Below are 19,285 nucleotides of genomic sequence, written 5' to 3'. Positions count from 1 at the left end.
CTACCCTCCTTTTTGTAGTATCAACATTGTGATGCTAGAATAACAACTATTATTAGAGATAACTATGTAATACAATTTTTTATTTTATAAAAATCAATCCTCTTTGTAAAACTATCCTTTACCATATAATTTCTAATTGATAACCCACTCTTTTTTACCTTTCATTATTTTTAAAATATAAAATTTATATATAAAATAATTCTCAAACACTTTAATTATTTGTATTGGGTTTCACCACCTAATATCCTTCCATTTAAGAATTTAAAGTGAAGGTTATAAGTAGTTTAAAAAGTATATAAAAATACAAATACAACATAAATTTTAAAATCAGTATGTAATTAAAAAAGTTTAACATAAACCCTTGAAAATAAAAGAAAATGATAATGGAATGAAAGAGAAAATAAAATGAAAAAAGTTTAACATAAACCCTTGAATGCAAATCCAATAGAAAAAAGCTACAATGTGCATATGTACAAAATTTCATCCACCACTGCATTGGGGGGGAATTTAACAGTGGTACAACAATTGGGACACCAAGAAGCACCCATTCCCCTTCTATCCACCAAATTACAGAATCTACAACACTTCCTAAAGGTTCTTTTTCGAAATACCATCGTTTCCTACAGAGAAAAATTCTCACTGTGGTATCGAGTTTTCACAAGCTTCCGAGCGAAGGCCGCTGCTGTTCCACTTTTTCTTCATTCAAAGTGTTCATCGTCCTTCATGAAGATCTTCAGAGGGAACTGCAGTCCTTGAGATATTGTCATTGTCGAAAACGCTTACGCCAGAGAAAGGACCAGAAGAGAACATTGATGATGTCTCGTCTGACTCAAAAGTAGTAGAAGACTGCCTCTGGTTGGGCCGATTGTTTGAATTGGTTAACATGGAATCTTGATATTCCGTAACACGCTGCACCATTTTTAAAGACTGTACTACTTCACCCATTGTGGGCCTTTGGCTCGCTTCCGGAGCAACACAAGCAGCTGCAATTGTGCAAACTCGTACGAAATCTTCCTTCGGGTATTTCCCTCCAAGCCTTGGATCGGCAAGCTCCTCCAACCGATCCTTGTCTCTCAGGATTGGCCTTGCCTGAAAGCAGAACAGCCAACTTGTAATTAATATACGAATAGTCTCAGCATATTCCCAAATGCTTTAATCCAGGAAAATTACTTACCCAAGTGACAAGGTTCTCCTGTCCTGATGGTTGTGACATATCTACAGGCGTCCTTCCAGTGAGTAACTCGAGCAGTACAACTCCATAGCTGTAAACATCACTTTTTACCAGTAGATGTCCAGTCATAGCATACTCAGGAGCTACATACCTATAAATCAATCGCATTTTACCTCAGTGTTAATTGAAACAAGAGAGCAAGATACAAGAGTGGTGTACGGAACTAACCCAAATGTGCCCATTACACGAGTGGACAGGTAATTTGTTCTGCCTTCAGGTGCTTGTTTCGCAAGGCCAAAATCAGCAACTTTAGCATGAAAGTTGTTCTCAAGTAATATGTTGGATGCTTTGAAATCTCTGTGGATGACACACGGCTGGGAGTCCTCATGCAGGTATGCTAGTCCTCTTGCAGCATCAAGGGCAATCTTCATTCTGGTGTCCCAGTCCAGTGGACAATTTACTCCCAAGGGGCCTGAGGCAAAACAGGATCAAAGTCAGTGCCACGTATTAAAAGCAACTCCAGATAAAAGGATAAACATCATCGAATGAGCTACCAATTGGTTAAAATTTAGAGAGCCAAATTACCATGGAGCCATGCTTCTAAGCTTCCATTTGGAACAAGCTCATAACAAAGCAGGTTTTGTGAAGCATCGCGACTGCTATAGTAACCTACAAGCTTCACAAGATTACGATGATGCAACCTGCTAAGCATCTCAACTTCAACTAAAAACTCTTTATCTCCTTGAGGCCCTCCACTGGTAAGCCTTTTAATAGCTACAGCTGTACCATCACTTAAAACACCCTTGAAAACTCTGCCAAATCCACCCTCCCCTAGTATGCTCGCAGGTGCAAAGTTGTTTGTTGCTTCTTTAAGTTCTTCATACTGTAAAAACCTTGTACTGCTTGGGTGGGGAAGAGACCCTGCTTGTGCAACCACATCGGCAGTCCTTGGCTTTACTGAAAGAGAACGAAAAAAATCCTGAGCACTCATATAACATTTCTACTCTGCAAAACTAGATTATAATCATAATGCAAAATCAATCTGTATTCCTGTTTATAAGGTTTAACTAAAAGTGCAAAATCACACAACTTAAGCTTTAGTATTTTTTTGGTTCTGCTTATATTTAGGTTTCTGAATCTTTTTTTGCCTAAACAGTGAGATTCAGTTACACAATTTCTTTTCAGTCATCCTACAAGAGGAAGATAAAGGAAAACAAGTTCTCTTTTCCACAAGTCATACACAACATAACTGATCATGTGATCAATTGCCAGTTCTAGAAAATTTTGTCAAAATGATCAAAATATTAAACCTCAGAGGCAGCCAAAAAATGTCATTGCGCTTAACATACCAGGTTCTGTAGGAGATGCTTTAGGCTTAGCCTTTCCCTCACGGAATGTACATGAACAAATTATGAGCACAGCTACTATAGCAAAAACCAGAATGCCAGCAGATATACCAAAGACAAGAATCAAATCCGAATGCTTCCCCTTGTTTGAAGGGCTTGCTGATGTAGCATTGGAGGATTTATGTGCCGGTGCAGCTACTGGTTCAGGAACTACGACAGGTGCTGTAAACAAGATGCTGAGTTTTGTCAGGAAAAATAAAAGAATATAACATACCATAGCCTAAAAAACTACTTCCAAATCAATAAAAACAAAGCTTTTCAAAGTCACTAGACAAGGGCAGAATTTTGGTCATCATAATTTACCTGGGGAAGGTGCTGGAGCTTCAAACCATGTAAAATTAAGGACCTCGAAACCTCCAACTATATTTGGGTCAAACCGAACCCTATGCATCACAAGTGAAGAGTTTATTTTAGATGCATCAAGAGCAGAGAAACTGATCCCTGTGTGTGGAGTAATATCCATGGAGATATTTAATCTAGATAAACTGAGCGAATAAAAATTGATAATCTCAATTTGAGTAGGCAGCAAATGAAGCTGAGAAGATAATTCGGTTAGAAAAGCACGCCAATTCGGGTTTTGTGAGACATTTAAAAGGAGAAGGTCGAGCTTTATGGGATACACACAATGGCAACCATGACTCCCTCGTTTCAAAATTGAATTTTGTTTGCAACAATCTGGCAAATTGAGAAAATACACATATAAGCATCTCATCATACACAGTATAAATATGAGTTAGCAAATTAACAAGTTCTTTCTTTATCATTAACATCTGCATAGAAGTAGCATAAAAAGAAGTTGACTTATGATATGTAATGAAAACATAATGAAGAAAATAGAATATAGTTTATTAAAAGAAAGTTTTTGAAAATATCTTACCGGACACTTCAGGAGATAATGGTGGTTGAGCCAAACCAGAAGGTATTTCCCCAGGACTGATCTGTGTAGGGGCAATATTTGGCAAGTTTGCACCAGGAGGCATCGAGGCACTCTTCATTGATGGTTTCGACAAGTGTGGGCTGGTAGGAGGGTGATGGACTGTTATAAGTGGACCATAAAGAGGACGTTGGGCTGGTGCTATACGTGTTGGTGCACCATGAGGTGAAAAATGTCTTCGGTGTGATCTATGAATCAATGGCAGATTGGAAGGTAAGGGAAGACCAGAAACAGCTGGCGCACCCTCACGAGCTCTAGTGGGAGATTGTGCTGGTGCTTGGAGCAGATTATTGGAAAAATCAGCACTGGCAACTGAAATTGCACAACTCACAACAACTACAGCTTTCACAAAAAACGAACAGATATTTCCCAATGCTCCTGTTAAGTTATATTTAGAATAAAACTCAATCACTTAAACAACCAAATATATAACAATGATAAAATATTTCTCAATATCCAGAACGCATAACGAATAACAAATTGTGAACTGCAAACATGGATACACTGAAATGATTTCTTTCATAAGCCTATGCAGCTAATATCTACTGATAGTCAACCTGGTTCTTTCTCTAAGGCTCTTATAAGGTTCTGATTTTCTCCATATTTACCCACAAGACAGTGATAGTTATAGCATAGAAACAAATAGTAAGCAATTTACAGTCTCTTATCAATTTCAGGGTTTTTTTTTTCCAGAAAAAAATAAAAAAGATGGAAATAAAAAGTAAGAACTTACAAAAATTATATTTCAAGCTAAACCTAAATAAGTGCTTTATATGAGTCAATGAAACCTTTCCTTTTATATCTCTGGTTCCAAATTGTGCAATAAAACGTAAAAAGAAAAACGAAATTCATATCTGAACCAAGCTTCATACAAATCTTTAGCTAACTAAGTCCTCAATATTTTTTAACCAAAAATCAAATTTGGAAATCAAGAATAGCTCAAATTTCTACACAGTAACAGAAAAGATAAAAGCAATTAAATTACCACTGGGATTCGAAAGAACAAAACTCGACATCACCGATGCCGTTGATTGAAACCGAAGAAAACTCAGATCTGGAGAGAGATTTCAAATAAACCAACGGCGAGATCACAAGTTTTCAAGTGAGCATAAAAAAAAAAAACGAATACAACGAGTAACAAACTTATTTGAGAATTGCAACAGCTCACTGAGTAGTCGACGGTGGAGATAATAACATCACAAGAATCAAAACACGTACGCAATGACTCGGACTCGTAATTGCCATTACTGAGTTACCGAGTCCAAGAACTTCAACTCAAAAAAAAAATCAACCTTCAAAACGCCAAAAAAAATTGAAACAGAGAAGAAAAGAAGTTGATTGTTTAATTGTTTGTGGAACTGAAAGAAAAAAAACCGTTGGCTTTAGCTTTGTTTCTCTCAGTTATCAGTAGCTGAAAGATTTTTTTTTTTTATAAAAATAATATTTTGCCCATTCTTTTTTGTGTTTTTTTTGTTCACCAATTCTTTTATTACTTTTTATTCTTTTTATTTTGTTGCTCTTTTTTTCGATGTCTGTAATCTAAATCTATAGTGACTTTTATTTTTAAGGCTTAACGTTCGCGTTAACGATAAAAGAGACATAACGGTTAAAAAAAAAAAAAGAACACGTCACCACGTCAAATGATCTTCTATTTTGTAGGTAAAGGGCGTTGAATTCAAGTTGGTAGGAAGATTTTTATTTATTTATTTATTTTCGTGTCTGTTTAATTTTGGAATTTTTTATTTATGATTTCATTATTTTTGAGTTTAAGTATAATTTTATTATAATTAATTTTAAATTGAATCATTTAATAGAAATTTATATGATAAATTTTTCGTATCAAGAACATCAAGATTATTTGTGTCACGGGATTAAAATTTTAATTTTGTAAATAAAGGAATTCAAATAGAACAGAAAATTCACAAAAAAATAATATCACACTGAGTTTTATTTATAGTTGCGCTCTCCAGATATAACGGTACAGATTAAGATTGAGATTAATGTCTATTTACAAAATGAAAGTCTTAAAAGAGATTTAAACTCTACGCATTCTTATTTTAATAAAAATACAAGTTATTAGAATGTTAACATTTTAACTAAGATCTATATAGGTAACTTTAAATTTCTTTCAAGTAATTGGTCAATCCTGTCGAGTTGAATGAGCCCAAATAAACATAAAAAATCTAAAATATGCACATTAATTATAGGTTCCTTAGCGCGGCCTGTAACACTTGCAGATTAATTTTATCGAGGTTGATGGATATATCTTTTAATAAATAGAATTGAAAAATAAATATTAAGCTTTTATATGCTAACGTGCATAAAAACAGTCAAAATCCCAACCGTTGGATTGATGCTGATAGTTGCTCTTGCCGTTCATTGTCATGTTGTAGTAATCAAATGAAAACGTAAGAATGAGACATGAGCAACAGAGGAATCAGAACCATATGCCTTTTTACGTTTTGGCTTATTTATTAGAACAGAAAAGAAAATCCAAATATGCATGTTAAGATATTAAGGTCAAAGCAAAAGAGATTAAGGTTTTCATAAACTTAAAAAATTAAAGCCAAATAAGGGGGAGAAATAAAGAAAATACAAATTAAAAAGAAAAAAAAACAGTAAAGGACAAAGAAATGAATCCAAAACAAAATCTCAAACCATTTCCAGTCAGTGAACATGAAATGGACGTGAGAAGATATGGGTGAGCAAAATTCGATAAAATATTTAAATTTTATATTAAATAGTTCGAGTTAATCGAGTTATTCGGATCAAATCGAATAAAAAATTAAAAATTTTAATTTAACTAGAATATAAATTACATAATTTGAGTTATCCGTAAAACCGAATAAGAAAATGTAAAACTACACCGTTTTAATAAATATTTACTTTTTCTAAAGTTAAAAGTCAAAATAATTAAGTTAAAAGGTAAAATTATGCTATTTTGATAAATATTTACCCTTCAGCTTACTTTCCTTCTCAAATCCCCCCACTTTCTCTCTTTCCTTTACTCAAAATTAACCTAAAAGCTTTGATTTTTAACTTTGATTCCTTTCTCCACGCAATATTGGGTATAAATAATAGGATTCGTTAACTCGATTCGAAATTCTTTAACTCGATTTGATTCAATTCAAAAAAATTTTCAAATTGAGTTCGATTGCTAAAATAGGATTCGTCAACTCGACAAACTCAAATTTTTTTTACTAGATTCGATTCGACTCGAATGAATTCTCACCCCTTTGGCATGACTTGTTTTTACAATAAATTTTTTTTTTTTTATGTATATAGGCCAAAGTCAAAACTATTGATAAAGGGGCCGACATATATATATATATATATATATATATATATATATGTTTAAAGTAAGCCTGAGCATATCTTAAAGTATTTTTAAATTTGAGATAATTTTAATTATTAATTTTTAAAATAAATTAAATTAAATATTTAATTTGTATTATATATTATAATTATTTAACTTTATTTTTACCAAATTAATATTTAATTACCATTTACTTATATATTGTAATTACTAAGCCTTATTTTTACCAAATTATCGTATTAGTTTATCAAATTCAACTAAAATGTTACTAAATTTATCATTAAAAATTATAAAGTCTATAAAAATCCAATTTAAAAAACTTTGAAGGGCCAAACAAAAATTTATCCTTTTTTAAACACTAATTATAATATTAAAATAAAAATTTTAAAACTTCAAGTAACTTTTAAGAAAATTTTAAAATTTTTAAGAGGTTAAGGCCACGTCAATTCCTAAATTATATCACCATCAACAGTAAAAGATGTAGGCATAGTTTGGGGGAAAAACTAAAATTTTCAGTTCTAAAAAAAGTACTTTTGGGTTAACTTTTGGCTTGGGAGAAACACTTTTCTCTCTCAAAAAAACAACTTATTTAGGAATATTTTTGTCCCAAAAATGCTTCCTAGAAGCAATATTAAACACACCGGTGGGTAGACAAAAACCTCAATACCCTTAGGGAAAATTTTATTTTAAACTCTAAAATGTTCCACAAAGAGAATAAAGAAAAGAGTGTGGAATAGACATTGTAAAGGTATTATACTATAACGTTGAGTACATTTTGATTATTATTATACAGAATAAAAATATTTATTGTTAAAAATTAAGTAAAATGATTGTTTTTTATAACATTTGAAAAAAAAAACTATGCAATTTTTTGGCATCTGCAAAAGAGTTTCAACAAAATGTAAGTTAATATGCAATTTGTTTAAAAGCTCAAGAAATTTATCATATTATTCTTTTATGCGGTCTTACTTAAATGCTGCCAGATATGGAATTCGTAGTTTGTATTCTCTAACCACACGCTTATGCTCTTTCTTGCTTTCCTTAACCTTATCGTTTTTCTCAACGGCTTTTATATTTAGCTTCTTTTCAAGCTCGACCGACCTTTCCATGCTTCGAACAGTGATTGCGTGGATTTACTCCTTTGAGTTAGTTTCAGTGTTACTAGGTAAGCTACCTTGTTGTCTTTTCGAAACTAGTTTAGCAAACTGTCCAATTTGATTTTCAAGCCCTTGAATCAATGCTTACTGATTTTTCAAAGTTGTCTCAGTGTTTTGAAATCGAGTTTCGGACACCAAAATAAATTTAGCTAACATCTCCTTAAGGTTCAGTTTCTTTTTTTACTGATAAGGTTGCTGAAAACCTGGAGGGGTTTGTGACTTTTAATTACCTAGACCACCCCAAGAGAAATTTGGATGGCTCTTCCATCCTAGATTATAGTTATTGCTATAGGAGTTATTTTGATGTCTAGAATTGTTACCTATAAAGTTGACTTGCTCATGCTCCATTTTAGAACCGAAGGGTAAACATTCTGAATTAATTATCCCCACTCCAGTTGCATCACGTTGCATTATCAGATTTATCATGTTATTGCAACTCAAACCACCAGTCTTCTTACTCAGTGTTTCCAACTGACTTGCCAAAATAACAATTGTATCTAAATTAAAAACATCGACTGCTTTAATCGATTTTGTTTTCATGACTTGCTACTGATAGTTATTCAGTGCCATCTCTTCAATAAACTCTTGAGCTGCCTCAAGTGTTTTATTATTCAATGTTCTGCCAGTTGCTACAGTAATTAGTTGCCTAGTCGAAGGATTCAAACCATTGTAAAAGGTTTGAACTTGTAACCACAAAAGTAACCCATGATGAGGACACCTTCTCAGAAGATCCTTAAATCTCTCTCATGTATTATATAATGTCTCCAAATCAATTTGAGAAATAAGAAGATATGTCATTCCTCAACTTAGTTGTTTTAGCTGATGGGAATTACTTCAACAGAAACTTCAGTCATCTAATCCCAAGTCGTGATAGAACCTCGTGGAAATTCAACCATTGTTTTGCTTTGCTCCTCAAAGAAAATGGGAATAACTGTAAGCTTATGGCATCATCAATAACACTATTGACCTTGAAAGTGTCGCAAATCATTAGAAAGTTAGCCAAATGAAAATTTGGATCTTCATCTTGTAACCCATCAAACTGGTCATATTGTTGTACCATCTGAATTGTGTTCAGCTTCAGCTCAAAATTGTTTACAGCAATAGTCGATCTGACGATACTCGATTCAACCCTAATCATAGTAAGTTTAGCATAATCAAACATAGTATGAGGAGTAAGAGGTGCAAGAGGTTGCTGATTATTTTGATTATCATCCATCTGTACAGTAATATCCTTTCTCTTGATCATCTATTACAATCTATTGACCTTGCTTTGCTTCTCTAACCTTTCTACGATTTCTGCGAGCAGTCTTTTCAATCTCACTATAAAAAAATTAACAGTTCCAAAGGGTTTTCTCTAGTCATAATCCAAATGAACTTGTCAGAATCAAACAAACAAAAAATTAGAATGTAAAAATTAAATTAAAAACAAAAATATTAAAATAAAAATAAAAAATGGCAAAATTAATAAAAAAATCCTAATATTTTAGTCCTCGACAACGGCGCCAAAAACTTAATATCTATGAAACCAACTAAAAGTTCGACTAAGGCAAGTGCACCAATCAATTAATAGTATAGTTACGTTGAGCAAAGATATCATTCTCACGAAGACTAAAAGTACTTGTAACAGCCTAATTTTCAGTGGTGTCGGAACAGTGATTCGAGATCACTAAATCCGAAAAATGATTAGGAAATATTATTAATTTAGTGAGTATAAGTTAAATGTGAAGTTAGGAAAAATTTTGAAATAGTGAATAGTGTACTAAAATAAATACTAAAATAATTAGAATCGAAAACGAGGTATCGAGACCTTGGGAATTTTAAATCGAGCCATAAATATTTTTATAAATATTTATGGAGTGTTAATAAGTTAGTATTAAAGTTTCGTCAAGAAATTTTAAAGTTCTGATAGTTAATTGAACAAAAAGGACTAAATTGTATCAAATGCAAAATTGTGGGAAATGATTAAATAGCTTAAATGATAAAAGAAAGAGGGTTTAAAAGGCAAATAGACCCAAGGTCTATTTGGGATGGACGGCAAGAGCATGAAATCGGCAAGAAAATAAGGAGAATTAAGGGCAAAATTGGAAAATTGCAAAATTTACTTAATAAAGCTAGGACTAAAGTGGAATTATCTAGATTTCTCTTTATTTTTCTGCATTCTCATCAGCAAAAACGCCAAGGAAGAGTTATCTTAAGCTGGTTTTTCATATTTTTACTTAAAGTAAGTTCCATTCTTGATTATTTCTTGAAATTTTTGTGTTTTTATTACTTTTACAACTAGGTCCACTTGTTGAATTCATTAGTTTTTGATTCTATGAAAGAAATTGAAAGTTTCTATGAATATGTGCTGGAATTATATGATGATTTTTCATGGAATTAGAGCTTCAAATTGTTTATATGCTGATTTTTTTGAAAGAATTGGATAGAAAGTGAATGTTTGTGACCTAATTGTAAAAGAGTTTGAAGTTAGAGTTTTATGTGGGAATTATGAATTTCAATAGTTATGAAATAACTTATAATGTCTAGGAAAAGTATTAATTTAGAAAATTATCTTAATTGAGGGGTTAATTGAGCAAGGACTGAATTGTATGAATTGTGAAATTTGGGGCAAAATGGAAATCAACATTTTGCACTAAAACTGTTTTGGACAGCAGCAGTAGTCTAACTTTGAAAAATCACCAAAAATTGTAAAAATGGAATTAGAGGATGAATAAAATATGAAATTAAATCTTATTGAGTCTAGTTTTTCATAGAAGAAATTATGTAAGCAATGGAATGTAAATCATGAGATATGATGAATTTTGTGAGACAAGGCCAGAATGATTTCGGGTTCTCCTGTTCTAGATTTGTAAAATCATAAAAAAATGGATAAAAATAATTATGCGCTTAAATTTATATGTTTGGAATCCTGAATGAGTCTATTTTCAAGAGAAACAAATAGAAACATCATTCGAATCCTGTACGAGGAGATAATTAATTTTTAGTGAAGAAGGATCGGAACTGCCAGACAGTAGAATAGGGGAGAATTCAATGAATAAACTGAATTAATTGGCCCAACCAAAAATTATGAAAATTTTATGGTAAGAAGATATGCGAGTCTAGTTTTAGGAAAAATTATCGGACCTCACTTTGGAGTTTCGTAGCTTCATATATAAATAATTTAGTGACTATGATACAGGTGGATAGCTTGAATATTCACATAAGTAATTAGTGAAAATTATGGATAAGGTTACTCACAAGTGTGTTATTTATACTATGGATGTGGATGGAAAGGAGGAGGAGGAAAAATATACATATATATATGAATGACTCGTGTATAAATTGATCACATGCCTGATTATAATCGATAAGTGTTGAATTAGAAATAATATAATGATTTATTTGGAATATTTATTATGAAATTATGATTATCGTTATAATACAAAAATCGAACTTCTGAATTTATATGGCTAAATTTTAGTGATCATTTGTTAATTTTATAAATTTCATGATGTGTTATTTCATATGTATTGATGATAAAATCGTGAATAATGTAAAAGCATGAAAATTGAATAAATGATCAAATTGAGCATTTCAGTTCAGTGACAAGATGAATTGAAGGAAAAGACCATGGTTGGACCATGGCAACAAGTGATAAGTGATAGCTTCGGCTGCACTTATCTGATCAAGGACAAATGAAAGTGATAAGTAATAGCTTCGGCTACACTTATATGATCAATGACAAATAACAAGTGAAAAGTGGTAGCTCCGGCTACCTGATCAGTGAAAAATGGTAGCTCTGGCTACCTGATCAGTGAAAAGTGGTAGCTCCGGCTACTTGATCAGTGAAAAGTCGTAGCTTCTACTACCTGATCAGTGAAAAGTGGTAGCTCTAGCTACCTGATCAGTGAAAAGTGGTAGCTCTGGCTACCTGATCAATGAATAATGGTAGCTCCGGCTACAAGTGACAAGTGATTTCCATATAAGACCATATCTAGGATATGGCATCGGTGTGATATATGCTACTGTATAAGACCATATCTGGGATATGACATCAGTGAGATATGTGATTCGTGTAAGATCATAGCTGGGCTATGGCATCGATATGTGATATGTGATTACGTGTAAGACCATAGTTGGCTATGGCATCGATATATGAATATGTGTAAGACCATAGCTGGGCTATGGCATCATTATGTGAAGATGTGTAAGCCATAGTTGAACTATGGCATCGAGAAAACGAAGTACTCAATTCCGTAAGATGTTCACTAATTTGAAGAAGTTTGGTAAGTATTACATGGAATTATGTGATATAAGGAAATACGAGTTGATGAGACATGAGTATAAAACTTGGTTGATGAATGAGTTCATTTGTGATTATATATTTCTACGCATTGAGTGTATTATCCGTATGAATTGGTATTCCAAATGAGTTAATGAGAAAACTTCTAGTATGAAATAATCTGAGTTCGAAATGAAATATCATGAAAATGTACTTGAAATACATTGGTATGTCTTGTATATGCTATTTGAATTCATAAATGTGGAAAGTAAATGTATATGGAAATATGAGAATGGAATTTATTGATGAATACATACATCCAAATTTATATGATAGATTTTAGTGAACATTGAAATTGGGCTCAATAAGTGATTTGACAATTTAAATCGTGATTGGTAGGAAGAGTTAATGAATTGCATATTTATGAACTGTTACACGTATTTGTCCGAAATACGAGGAAGTGATGGTAATTGATACATAGAAATATGAAACTATGATATATATATAAAAACATGGAATATGTTTGATAAATGTGTTCATTCATAATTATGGAATTATGTACCTCATGTGTGCTATTTGCATAAAGATGATATTTCAAATACTTTGGTGAATAAAGCTTAAATATGAAATAGTATGAAATCGAAACAAATTGTTATGAAAATGTATTTAAATTATCTGTAAGTGTTTCGTGCTTCTCGATAATGCCTTGTACTCTATTCCAGCGACGGATACGGGTAGGGGGTGTTACAGTACTAGTAATTATCGTCTTTCTATTATTTAACTGATAAATTTGAGTGATTGATTAAAACTAAAATTAACTAAACTAATTAACTAGGAACACGACAAAGAAAAAATCAGGAAAATAATCGAGTAAGCAACCAAGAAGCGAAACAATATCCAGGGAAGAATTCACCTAGACTTCATCTGTCACTATCAATTTAAATTACGCGATTTCTTCACTTAGGATCTTGATCCATAGAAATCTCTAAATTATGCTAATATCTCTCTTTAAGAATAAGAGCAACTGACTTTAGGTTGATTAATTGAAATTTCTTTCTAATTAAAATCCTTATTATCTCATTAACTCGATCTATGGATTCCCCTATTAGATTTGACTCTAGTCCAGTAGATTTATGTCTTCCTATTTTTAGAATTGCATGCAACTCCACTCAATTACGCTAGATCTACTCTTAAATAGAGTTTGTTCCTCATCTGATTTAAACACATCAAACATGGATCAATAGTCTAGAAATATCAAACCAAGAATTAAACACACATAATTGAGAACAATATCTTAGTCTTTATTCTGTAAAATAGAAATCAAATGACATAATTCATCATAGGGTTCATCTCCCTAGGTATTTAAAAAATTAGTTCATGCTTGCAAATAAAAACATGCAAAACATAATATAACCACAAGAAACAAAGAAATTCAAGATAACTCCAAAGAAACCAAATGAGAATCTTCAATCTTGATGGAAATCTGCTTCAGAATCGGCTTCAAAGGTGTTTTGCGAGTTGTTTCCTTGAGTATTTTGTGACAGCTCTTTCCTATCTTCTTATTTTTTTTTTCATATATAGGTATCAGAATACCCAAAAAAAACCCTAAAAGTCGTATTTTTTCGTTGTTCAGAGTGTAATTCACGAAATTGACACAACCTGCCATATGACCATGTGGCAACCAGTGTAGCTCACACGGCCGTCTGGAATGGTCCAACCTGTGTGGCTCTTGTAACTTCATCCAATTTTCATATTTTCGCTCATTTTACTCCCAAATACTCTCCTAAGTATAGAAATATGGATTTAAAAGATTATGAGTATAAAATTCACCATTAACATCGAATAATCACCGAAAAACACATTAAGAATGAGGCTAAAAACATGTCACTTTTAGCACGCTTCATTCATCTTATAAAATATCAGTTTTATATTTTAGTTGTTACAAAATAATAATTAATTTTACTCATTTTTAACATATAAAGAAACCTTTTAACTTATTTTATATGCAAAATTTAAAATACTCTTCTTATACATTACTTTAATCAATTTCATGAAATGTCGCAGCTTAAATTCATATACTAATAATCCTATCTTATCATTAGATTATAGAAATAAAATAAAAATCCAATCCTATGACACTACTATTTAAAAAAATAAAATCTAAGATCTTTGGGTAAAGAAATAATCAATAAAAAAATATTATTAAATTATATTATAATAAATATTATTAATTCCATCGACTTCAAATGATAACCTATATGATTAAGGGATAAACGTCACCATGTTTTTGAAAGGGGAGAGCCGTTGGGTATTTAATTGTCTTCACCAATATGTCGATTTAGATTAAAATATTTTTAAATAAGTTCAAATAATAAAATAAAACTTATCAATTTAATTAACTCAAAATCTTTTTACCATGGAATACTTCACCTGTATGATAGACCAAACATGCAGTAATTTCACCTTTTGAGCTTGTCATTTTCTTGCCGTCCAAAACACATCTATATATAAAAATAAATAAGGTATTGTATTTTTAACATCACTAAATTATTTATAAATTTGTCATTTTATTTTAAAAAGTTATAGAAATAGTTATTGAACTATTCGAAAATTTTTATTTAAGTCATTCAGCTGTTAAATTCGATATTGTATGGCTTTCTCAATTCGAACCGCCTATACAAATCAGAAACTCTTCTTTCCCTTCTCTTCTACAGTTTAATTTTTTTATGAAACAACTTTGAACTTCATGAACTTGCGAACTAAAAGCCAAATATTTTTCTTCTTTGATCTCCGACACTGATCGTCAGATTGACTTGAATATAAGTTATGTTCTTCTACTTATCGATGTGTATCAATCCACTGCACCGATTGTCGACTTATCAATTGGACCTTGACAATTTAATGACTTCAATAATAAAAAAAATTCAAACAGTTTAGTGATAATTTTATAACTTTTTGAAGTTGTATGACCAAAAGATAAATTTACTAATAGTTTAGCGACCTTGAGTTTAGTTTACCCAAATAAATATTAAGTAAAAAGAATACATTTCATAACGATCTGCTAATTTAATTAAAAACTTCGTATATCTCAGTTGCTTGCATTAATATAATAATGGATAAAAATGTCATATTTTAAGGGGAAACCATCCAAGAAATAAGTACCGATGCTGCTGTTGTTGAACAAAGCTGTTAAACAAAGAAACCAAAAATGGCTGCCTTGTATTTATTATTATTATTATTATTATTATTATTATTATTATTATATATATGTCATAATTATATTTTGGTCCACAAAAATAATGTTGTTTGTGAGCATGGATTTTATTTTCTTTTACTGTTATATATCATTTAATCATATATTATTATCACCTAACTTTCCTAACAGTGGGACGTTTATACCTAACACTACTCGATTATCATCTCTGTACTATTTTTCTGTAGTTTATACGTTTTCTCTTAGCAGCCATGCATGGCCCATGGGAAAAGATTATATGTAACCTTTTCTCCATAAATCAAGCAATGGTTTACGAGCTGTAAAGGGATTTTTTTTTGGTTATAATCAATGAGGTTTTAAGTTTAAGCTATGGAGTTGCAAATCATGTTGGGGAGATATATGGAGATAGAGAGAGACTATAGAGATTTATGGAATATTATCAAGTGTTCTTGTCCTTTGGCTGTCTCTCGAGGGCCTTCCGGTCCATAAGATTAGAGTTTTTGGTTGAAATTTTGTAATTATAAAATCAAAATTATAAGTGTTTTGTAAGCAATGGATTCAGATATCCGAATGTGCATCTGTTATTCGAAAAATCAATGCGGATTCAAGTAATAGATACTTAGGGTATCTATCTACATTCACGTCAAATCCATAATAAACAGTAATTTTAAAGTTCAAATCAAATATTATTCGAATATACAATACCCAAATTCATAAAAAAGAAGAAGATAAAAACAAATATTTATAGATCTCAAAATTTGCAATCCAAATCGTCATACATAATTTTGTCTCTAGTTTCTATCAAGAGCTTTAGTAAATTCACATAGTGAAAATGTCTTGGAGTATTTGAGCTGGCAGAGTCATACGCAAACTCTTTTCTAAAACTCGATTATCACTCTATAAACTAACCAAAATTATCGATAATAATGAAAGATTGCTCGAAAGTAATACCAAACATATCCATGTATCCATAAGTAGAGAGGAAGCACATCAAACAATAAGAAATCACAACAGAAAAATGGGGTGATTATATAAAGGCGTTTGCAAGAGAGAGATGGGGGTGAAAGAACGTTAACCGCTCCACAAGGGATCCTTGTGCTTGGTTTGGTGGGTTAACTTTTTCACATTTTTGCAACTTTTTTTGCATGTGCTTATGTTCTTGAATCATATGAGAGATTGAGTAGTTACGTTCCCTATTCGCAAAATATGCCTTCTATCACGCTACCATTTGACTCCTATTTTGCTCTACACACTTTACAATTATGTAAGTATTAATTTTTAATTGCCTAACTCAATTGATGTAAAACTAAATTTTGAAATAATTATTAAACATCATTTATACTATTATTTAAACTTCTAATTGAATTAGTGTTACGAGTCAATCCGCATCAACTTGATTACGAATTAATTATAAAATATCTTCTCGTATTTAAAAAGATTATCTTATTTGAGGATACTTTAATCTTTTAATTTGAGAAAAAAATTGCTTATGATGGGATTTGAATCCACACCTATGCATAAAACCTTAAATTTAGCACTCAATCAAAGTTTTATTTTGAATTGTTTATATATTTTATTTTTATTATGCACACTTTATTACTTCAATCAATTGTATATCTATATTATTATTTAAATGATGTCACGAATTAACTCAACATCAACTTAGGATTGATGACAACACCATATTAAATAATTGCATTCATTTATTTTTTTAATTTAATGCATTCATATGTTTAAATTTCGTTTTTTATCTACTTTTTATTTTAATATTGTACATATTTCATGTGTTATTATTACTTAGTTTTAAACCATATATTTCATTCTTTATTATATGTTATTTTGAAACATAAATATGTATTGTAAATACGTGGTTTTCAAATGCATACACGTGTGATAGAGTTTCTAGTGCTAATAAATATCATATTAATTGATTATTGTGTTAAGTGGCTAAGTCTTAGCTCAATTAGTATCAACAATGTTGTCAGTGTATGAGGGTGGGTTTGAGCTAGCGCACTAAAAGACATTTATCTTCCTATTTAAATATTAAGGAAATGCTATGAGTAGTTGTAGGCATTTGTATAACAATAAATAAATATGATGTTAGGATGAGAGTTTCATTATTTGAAAAAAAAAAAAAAAGAACTCACTTTACCCATTGGCTTTAAATAAAGGTGGGAACAACTTTATTTTATCAAGTCTTTAGTGAGAATGAGTGGCGTAGTCATAGACAAAGAAAGGAAAAAGTGTGAGAGCAAATAGCTTTGTTTTAACTTGATAAATTTTAATCAACTCTTCTATCTAGAGGTTTTGAATTGATTTTTTGGGTACTGGTTAGTAGATTTGAAGATTTTGGTTGTAAATGATGAAATTTTCCATTTAAGTATTGTAGCTTTGAAACTTTAATTTCAAAGTCACTCTTGCTTTGATGATATTCTTAGCTTTTCTCTTTAGTTAAGATTAATTGTTGAAACTTTGTTGAAGTTATATGCTTTTGTTGTGGTTTTGTATTGTCTTGTAGCAAGACTTTTTGAGTATGGTGGAGGTTTTTAATGGACTTTTAAATCCCACTGTAATAGCATATTTTTCAGTGGTGTCAGATATGGTGGTTTTAGAATCTTATTTTTGATAGGTAAGCCCGTAAATATTAAATATATTATTTAATATTTACGATATTAATATAAAGTTTAATTAAAGTTTGGTCTATTAATTTTGGTGAATTGTTAGTTTATTAATGTATAAGGATTAAATTGTAAAAAGTGGTAAAAATTAATCACTGTTAAAGGACTAATTAAGCAATTAGACAATTTTTTAGTGGTAGTTAGTGGAAGATAATGTATAGTTCCACTAACATTTGGTCAATTAAGTTTAGTATTAAGTTAATTAATCAAGTTTTATTAATTTTAACCTAAGTAAAAATTAAACGAAAAATAGAGTCAAGTGTGTTCATCTTCCTCCCAAAACTGATTCAAAGAAGACTAAATAGGGTTGCCATCTTCTAAGCTTAGTTGCTTTAATTTCTAAGGTAATTCAAGTCAATTTCTTATAATTTTTATGTTTTTGTCCAAGAGCTTGATTTAGCTAACTCGTGCACCAATTTGTGAAACTGTTACAGTTTTTAAAAGTTTCCATTGATGATTTATTGAAGTTCTTGATGTTAAATAGTTAGATTTTAAACTTAGAAGTGAAAAATGACAAATTTGTAAAGTGAAAGTTGCTAGTTTTGAACATAGTAATTAAACTATAAATATTTCAAAATTGGTATGAAACTTCTATAATTATTAATAATATAGGGCTGTAGAAGGATATAATTGAGATCGGTTTCGAAATTAAAACTCAAAATTGAAATTATAGCAATTTCGGTTTTAAGGACTAAATTAAATAAAATGTGAAACTTCAGAGAATATTCAAAAAATAAAATTGAACTATCGTATGCATAAAATAGTATGTTATAAAGTATTTAAAAATGATAAATTGAAATAAATTATCATATAGATCGGGTGGCCCGGCCCATGAATAGGTTTACTCTAAAAGAATCAGAACTCTATCAATTTCAAAAATTAGCAACTAAGTACAATTAATCGCAAGTTAATATTTTTCATCAATTTTACAATTGATAGAAACATTAATGTGATTAATATGAATTAAATTATTCTGATTTTTCTGAGTGGGACTAATTTGCTCAATATCAAAATTTTTGAGGACCATAGAGGTCTTTTTACCTATTAATTATTATATGCAGATAATGGAGTAGAATATGAAATTTTCCGACGGTGACCATGCTCTACGTTTAGATCTTATAGCAAAAACTAAAGAAATAGTTGCCACG

General features: G+C 30.9%; 1 protein-coding gene and 1 non-coding gene across 2 annotated transcripts; one reads left to right on the top strand and one right to left on the bottom strand.

The window, feature by feature from the left end:
- Positions 1-415: 415 nt before the first annotated feature.
- Positions 416-5,044, bottom strand: LOC108476552 (receptor-like serine/threonine-protein kinase ALE2). The gene is made up of 8 exons (XM_053023478.1): positions 4,497-5,044; positions 3,455-3,889; positions 2,881-3,252; positions 2,521-2,739; positions 1,757-2,128; positions 1,400-1,643; positions 1,175-1,322; positions 416-1,089 (listed from the first exon to the last, which is right to left on the bottom strand). The coding sequence occupies exons 1-8, from the start codon at positions 4,525-4,527 to the stop codon at positions 712-714; spliced, it is 2,199 nt and encodes a 732-aa protein (XP_052879438.1). The 5' UTR covers positions 4,528-5,044; the 3' UTR covers positions 416-711.
- Positions 5,045-8,684: 3,640 nt separating this feature from the next.
- LOC128285799 (small nucleolar RNA R71) lies at positions 8,685-8,792 on the top strand. The gene has a single exon (XR_008276348.1). It is a non-coding gene; the product is annotated as a small nucleolar RNA R71 (small nucleolar RNA).
- The last annotated feature ends 10,493 nt before the right edge of the window (positions 8,793-19,285 follow it).

This window comes from Gossypium arboreum, chromosome 12 (assembly GCF_025698485.1).
Source record: "Gossypium arboreum isolate Shixiya-1 chromosome 12, ASM2569848v2, whole genome shotgun sequence".
Lineage (NCBI taxonomy): Eukaryota > Viridiplantae > Streptophyta > Magnoliopsida > Malvales > Malvaceae > Gossypium > Gossypium arboreum.
Note: the sequence above shows the minus strand (reverse complement) of the source record. Positions and strands in the feature narration are given on the sequence as shown.

Coding starts and splice junctions, on each gene's coding strand:
- LOC108476552 (XM_053023478.1), bottom strand. CDS start 4,527: ATGTCGAGTTTTGTTCTTTCGAATCCCAGTG. Junction 2,740..2,880: donor AGCTCCAGCACCTTCCCCAG/GTAAATTATGAT, acceptor TCTTGTTTACAG/CACCTGTCGTAGTTCCTGAA. Junction 1,090..1,174: donor AGGAGAACCTTGTCACTTGG/GTAAGTAATTTT, acceptor TTCTGCTTTCAG/GCAAGGCCAATCCTGAGAGA.